This window comes from Cucurbita maxima, unplaced genomic scaffold, assembly GCF_002738345.1.
Source record: "Cucurbita maxima cultivar Rimu unplaced genomic scaffold, Cmax_1.0 Cma_Scf00026, whole genome shotgun sequence".
Lineage (NCBI taxonomy): Eukaryota > Viridiplantae > Streptophyta > Magnoliopsida > Cucurbitales > Cucurbitaceae > Cucurbita > Cucurbita maxima.
In genome coordinates this window covers 3,102,063-3,109,408 of record NW_019272042.1, presented here as the reverse complement: position 1 = coordinate 3,109,408, position 7,346 = coordinate 3,102,063, and the positions used below count along the sequence as shown (strand labels likewise).

General features: G+C 34.6%; 1 protein-coding gene across 1 annotated transcript in view; it reads left to right on the top strand.

Moving 5' to 3' along the window:
- Window positions 1–7,346, top strand: part of LOC111499220 (nuclear pore complex protein NUP62) — a 17,465-nt gene that overhangs the window by 7,567 nt on the left and 2,552 nt on the right. The window contains exons 2-6 of the mRNA XM_023150746.1: window positions 127–235; window positions 560–641; window positions 1,738–1,860; window positions 2,634–2,711; window positions 5,491–5,594. Of these exons, the coding sequence (XP_023006514.1) occupies window positions 127–235; window positions 560–641; window positions 1,738–1,860; window positions 2,634–2,711; window positions 5,491–5,594 (496 nt within the window). The remainder of the gene's footprint in view (window positions 1–126; window positions 236–559; window positions 642–1,737; window positions 1,861–2,633; window positions 2,712–5,490; window positions 5,595–7,346) is intronic.

Below are 7,346 nucleotides of genomic sequence, written 5' to 3'. Positions count from 1 at the left end.
TTTTTTTTTTTTTTTTTTTTTTTTATCTTTTTTGGTTGTCTTGGTGAAAAGTACTCCTTTGTAAACGTACCTTCAGTACTTTGTTAATGTGTCTGTTTCTACATAATTTGTGTTCATTCTTTGCAGGTTTCTCTTCTCTTGCTTCCGCTTCCGCTGCTGCCACCACCACATCTGGTTCCAATGCTTCCAGTCAGAGTCAGACTTCATCCACTCTTGTTGTAGCAAGCAGTAGTAGGTATGTATACGATCCTGCTGTTTTTCAAGTATTTCTACTATATAAGAAAAAACGTGAGGAAGGCCATGCATTTGAGCTATTAGCTATTATGTTTACTGTCTTTAAGGTTTTGTAAAATTTATTCTTCCCGTTTTATAGATACATCTTTCTCGGCATTGTTAAAATATATGATCTACCACAACACATTTCTACTGTATACATACACATTTATATTGAGAAGCCATCTTAACTCAATTCACTATATATTAATACTTGCATGGAATGGTTATTATTAGGAATTCTATGATTTATGTTTTCCATCTGCTTCATCCTTCATTTGTGCAGTGGTACAACTTCAACTGTGAGTGCAACAGTGTCTGCTACACCAAAATTACCATCTGAGATAACAGGGAAGACTGTTGAAGAGGTATTTCTTTCTTCTTGATCGGGTTCTGCACTGTGCATTTTAGTGGTCTTATTTTATCAGACAATTATTTATGTTTTTGTAACAAAAGTTTAAATTGGGTCTATGAAAAGAATCAACACATGCTTCATTGCCAGAGATGGTATGTCTTTGTTGATTTTAGTGCTGAAAATCAATGTTCGAAAAGGCTTTTGAGCTTATGCCTTGAGGCTGACTGTAAGTCTTAGCCTCAAGATTTACGCCTTCTTTGGACCATGAGGCTTATGCCTCCATGAAAATGCATTGAGCCTTAAGTACCTGAGCCTTTAAAAACAATGAGAATTTTTTTTTTATAGAATAATAGTAGTATCTATGTTAAGGATGTCCTTTGAGCTTTTTTCCTTGTGGAAATTGATAGGGGTGATTGTTTTTATACTTCTATATAAATATTATTTTTTACGCCTCACCTCTTCAAGTGTAAAGGCCTCAAGGTCACCCTGGAGACGGTCATAGACCAAAGGGAGTTTATAGCTGGTTCATCTGCTCTGCTTGCTTCTGGTTGGAGACTGGAGTCTGTTTGACCGAAATTTGTAACTCTTATTTTTTCTTTCTTTTAGTTTTAGTTTTATTTTATTTTTGAATATGGAGATCCATTAAGAAGATTTGAGTACTTCGTAGTTGGTTGTGTATCCACCTTCTCTCTCTTTGCTTTTCTGTACTAGCATATTTTAATGCAAATCTTTATGCAACTGGAAGGAAAAAAATCGGAACAAATTATTGTTTGGGTATTGGGTTTGGTAAATGATATTAATTATCTTTTCTACTGCAAAAATAGTAATGATATAGGAAATAAATTGAAGGCTTAATTACGCATCTAGTAATGAAAATGTCTTCAAATACTTGTGATGCCATTTGTTCCGTCCAAGAAGGTACTTTTCTTTCAGTTTAAGTTGACCTTAGTTCAAGTAAAATTACTTGGTTCAAAATATTTGTGTAAATCATGTTCTTGCCTTCTTAATCTTAATACAACATATGTCTCCAACCTTGTTTAGTCTTTTATCTATTTTGATAATTATTTGTTTTTATTTTATGCTTGCTTCTGTCTTCAATTTCTTTATAGATCATCAAGGAATGGAATGCAGAGCTTCAAGAGCGTACTGGAAAGTTTCGGAAGCAGGCCAATGCTATTGCTGAGTGGGATAGGAGGATTTTGCAAAATCGGGATATTCTTCTTAGACTTGAGGTGTTCTTTTACATAATTTCAAGATTTGTAATCTTCAACGAGTTACGAAATTTGGTTGGCCATTATATCTGTTCTAATGAAACATGGATTATCAAAAAGATTACAAAATAAAAAAGGATTATAAAAAAGGATAATTCTAATTTGAGAATGAATTTTTGGATCATCTATTTGGGTTCATAGGTACTATTCACCCTGCCTCTTCCACAGGGTCCTAATTTGCACGGGTTGAGCTCTTAACATATTTGCTAGGAAGTTTTGAATTAAGTGTTCACATCCTTATTCATCATCTCTCTTTCTAATTTCCTTAGCTTTTTTTTCTAATCACCATTGGGTTCTTATTTTTTTGTATATATTTTTGCTGGGAACTTCTTTTCTTAGGCTTATAGTTTATCCTTTTTTGTAAAAGGAGAAAAAACAGATACAAAAGCAATGGAATATTTCTCGAAATCTTAGATGTGAAAGAAAGCATCAGTCCACTGGACCTCTTTACATCTTACGGATTCTCTTTTCTTTTTTCTTTCTTCATAGATTAGTCGGTTATCTTGAACTCTCATGATATATTTATTTTTATTTAGAAGTCTTGTCTCTCCTTCTTGATGAGAAACAAATATTTATTGATAAGATGAAATATACAAAATAAAGTAAGAGCCCATAGTGGAAGAGGGTGCTCTCTATCCAAATGTTAGAAAAGAGACATATATTTATGGCTAGATTGCTTTATTGCCTTTATTTTTAATTGCTAGGTTTCTGTAATGGGTTTATTTTGAATTTAGATTGAAGTTGCAAAGGTTGTTGAGACCCAAACTGAGCTGGAGAAGAAATTGGAGCTGATCGAAACTCACCAACAAGAGGTATTCACGCCTTGTGTGCCTTTCTCTTTCAATACTTGCTTTTAGGTAGACATTTTACCAATGGCCTTGTATACCTTTGTCCTATCTATATTCTTTTGGTTTCAGTTAAATCATCATGTAGGAAGTTGTGAAGATTCGGTGGAATTCTTGTTTAAATAATTGTTTAGGAGATCATTGAACAATGTGAAACTACGCCAAAATATGGATGCCATTTGAAACATAAGATGATAAAAATGGTAAATGTTGTGTGGTTTTATTTCTTTAATTCAAAATAGATGGACGTTGTCCTATACAAAGAATGAGTTATTTGATGAAAGCTGAGAAAAATGGTGTGATTATAGCTCTCTTTTGGAAGGTCTTGCCTAAGGAATTTAGTTTGAGCTGAGTTGAACAATTACACTCTCAAACTACTCGAGGGTGTGGGTTTGGTTTCCTACGCCTAACCCACGTTCATGAGAGGAGTTGACTTTCTTGGATCTTTTTTTGGAAAAGACAACAAGCTAGGAATCATGGACTCTTTTCTCTTGAATGGCTGTGTCAGACATGTGTTGCACACAAATACCCTGAGGTTTACTTTTGCTTTTCACAATTTCATACACAAGGACGATTAATAATTTAAAAAGAAAAAAAGAAGTGTTACCCAACTCATTGCTACATGCGCCCTATCCAACCCATAACTTACGTTATTATGACCAGCCTTTAAATTTAACCTAACCATGAGAACTCATTTGAGTGATGGAAAGAAATTATTGGGAGGGAGGTCCACGCTACTCATTGTACAAGTGCATTTTAATTTTTCATGTTAAAGTTATGTTGTCTTATCTACTTTGAAGGATCAAAGTTGTTTTCTTTTTATTTTTTGCAATTTAATGGAGTAGTCTTTGGTTGGAGAGGAATCGTAGGATCTTTGGAGGGGTGTAGAGATCTTGGGAGGAAGTTTTAGTAATCGTTAGGCTTAATGCTTCCTTGTGAATGTCCGTCCATTGAGCTTTTCATAATTTATTAGCTTGGTATAGTTCTTTTGATTGGAATTCTCTATTCTAGTTGTGAGATTCCTTTTATGGTTTTTGATTCTGATCTATATAATTGATGACTTGCCTCTTGACATACAACAAATTGACAATGTGTACCGATCATGAAAAAAAATCACAAAATGGAACTTTCTATCTGTTCCTAGCCTAAGGTCTCAATTTTTTGGGTGAGGGATTTCTTTCAATTACTCCCTATGATGGACAAAATGGAAACAGGAATAACGACCCTCTTCAAACAGATCTATGTGAACCATTCTATGGAGGAGATATAACTTCTGAAGGAAGTTTCTAAGCTTTGGACATACTTCTCACACAACTGGGTTTAACCCATTAATGAATATACTTCCTAATATTTCACTCGACAGTTGAGGTAATGATGCCGCCAGTGCTTCGAATTCCTTTCTAAATTCCATGGCCGTTCTGCTCTGTTTGATTACCAGAAATCACAAACAAAGGCTACTCTGATGGGTTGGCCTGAACCTGTCAAAAAGTCGAGCCTTTAATTGTTCCTAACTGTGAATATGGAATCAATTTGTTGCCCCACGATACCATGATAATGCTTCTTCTTCAAAACTGATGACACTCACTATCACTTTCTTGTAATTGGACAGTTGGTGAATCTGTAAATATCGTTCTGCCCTAAACATCCAAGTGTATGGGTCTTCTCAACACCGACATCTCAATTTTTTTGTACTTCTATTTTGTCAATATCCTTTGCTAATTACTTGTGCTTCTGAACCGCGATTCCCATCTTGTTTTCTGGAATCGTCCTTTGTTAATACACACTTTCCATTCCCATTGATGATGAAGCTCAAATCTTATTAGCTGCCATCTCTGTAACCAGTGATGCCAGTGCTCGCTGATTATCTTCCATCTGATTCGACATTCCTTCTATAGCTTGCTCTAGCTTTGGAATTCTTTGTATTTTTGTACATATCTCACTTATTTCCTTATCTGTTGATCCCAATTGTTCGTCCACTTCTTCTGAGCCATCACGCAAGTAATTCCCATGATGTATGCTCGGAAGTTTGTAAGGTTTTCCTTACAAAATAGATGAACACAGTAAGAGAAAATGATAGCTAGCAGATTCCAACTGCAAATTTGAGAAGGGTTGATCTCTCCACAGAACAATAATGCCCTTTTCCCAAAATCAATCCCACCTTCCTCCAACGATTACTCAACTAAATACTAAGATGACCATGGGCTTTAGCACAAACAACCCAAACCACACAATGTAATTATAACAGAATTCAACATAGACTAACAACTAAACATTTGACCCAATACTTGGCCCAACATTCTTCTTTCTAACATGAGTATTACGAATTGTGGGGACCTAACAAGATGCTAAAGTTCAAGTATTACATTGTTACAATTCTATGCTATAGGGACTATATTGTTATACTATACTTTAGAGACCAAATGGTAACTTCAATGAAAGTTTAGGGACCAATAGTTCTAACCTAAAAAAGATGAATAGGCGTAGGGAAAGCGGTAGAAAGGTGAGTCCCAAAGGTTCTTCCTATAACCTCATGTCTCATAATTTGAGCTAAAATATTGGGAGAATAGCACCTAATGTTGGCTTGTCTTATTTGTGATTTTTATTAACAAAGCGTGCTTTAAGATGTCAAGTTCTTTGGTTAATTGGAAGTGAGTTCAGACCATGGAAATTGTTGAGAAATTTTGAAGGTACGTATTTTCATCTATTTGTAATAATCCAATTGCATTTATCTGTGTTCTATTATTAGGTTGATAAGGCATTGCAAAGTGTGGAAGAAGATGCTGAGCGCATTTACAAGGATGAACGTGGTTTACTCCTTGACGATGAAGCTGCATCTACTAGGGATGCAATGTGAGTGATCAATTTTATGTGGTTACGATATTTACACATTATAGGTTACTATCTTTTATATAATATACATTCATTCTGTTTTGATCTTTATGTTTTTCTAATAAGAAAATTTTCATTGAAAAAATGTAAAGAGACTAATGCTCAAAAGATACTAATTCCACAAGGAAGTTTGTTAAAAGTGGCTATTGTTTAGATCTTAGAAGTTGGTTTTCCATTCATGAATCGATTGCATCTTGTCAAGTGATGATATGGTTAAACACTAGTTTTTGTATCTATGAGAAAAAAAAACCAGTATTTCGAACTTGGGGTTGGGTTGTCGTGTTTTTTCTTTCATTTCTTTGTGTGGAAATGTTCTTACAAAGAAGCAATAGTTTTAAGAAATTCTCATCTTATTGGATAATGCTTTGCCTTTACTTATTAGATAAAGCCAATTGGATAAATAGAAACTCAAACGGAGGGATGATGATGGAACACACTTTCTAAAAAGGCTACGAAGTAGTAGATCTTCATCTTTCCGATAGTGTACTCATTTCCAATTTGGGTGTTCTTAGTAAAATGTTCATCATTGTCAACAAGGGTCTAAATAAGGGGGTTCCATGTATATCAAGAGAGACTTCATTTTGTTTTTGGCTTCAATTTGTGAATACTAGGATCTTCTTTTTTTCAGTTACGGAGGATTATTTGTTAATTTCAACTCTGTTATGGTAGTTTTTGGGATTATTTTGGTAAGAGCCCCCATGATATTAGTTGTGAGGCTTCTAAGCTTTAAATGGGTTTCCTTTAACAGCATGGAAGGCTAGTGCCATTGTTTATCAATTAGGGTTTTCCAGTAGGAAGTCGTCCTAATCGATCACTTTCGGTACCCGCTAATGGATTTGGTCTTGAGGTGCCTCTCCTGGAGAAAGATTTAATTCTCTATGGTTTGGAGGTGGCTACCTATCTAATCAACTCTTGGTGGGATTCAAATCTATTTCATAACTTTATTTAGTATTTCTTCTCTTGTGTGCCAAGGTAGAAATGTCCGCTAGGAATCATTATGGGAAAGTGTCTCAAAGGGTGGGGGATCTCATCTGGTTAGATGAGAGATTCTTTATTGGCTCTTTATTCATGGTGGGCTTGGTATATTGAATTTGATATATTTTCATGAGGCCCTTTTTGCAAAATTGTTATGATGGTTTTCTTTGGATGTCAAAGCTTTATGGCATAGGATCATGGTTAACAAATACCATCCCTACCCTAAAAAAGTGGGTTTAAAACTGTAGGGTTAAGGGCACTATCATTAACATATGGAAGCCCATTGCTTTAGGGTAAATGGCTTTCTCTAGCTTCTTAAGGTTCTCTATTGGAGATTGGTTGTTGATTCTGTGTATGGAAGGATTGTTGGATGGGGAAAGCACCATTTGTATTTTATTTTTCTTGTCTTTTGTTTACTATTGATCCTCTTTAAAGTTTTCTTTTCGAAGATAAAAATATATTTAAACGGTTGAACGAATGACCTTGATTTAAGGAATATTTGTGAAATTCCTAGCCTACAGGTTGATAATATTTGTGTAATTCCATTGAATAAGGGAAGTAGTTGAACTTTCTAGTTTATCCGTTAACTAGTGTCGTGGATTTATTCAAAATATTTGGTACCTAGTATCTCAGATTTATTTAGCCTTTCTCTGTACTTTTCTAAAAACTAATATGAAAATATACACTTGCAACAGATACTTTTATCACAAAAAAAAAAAAAAAAAAAAAAAAAAAAAA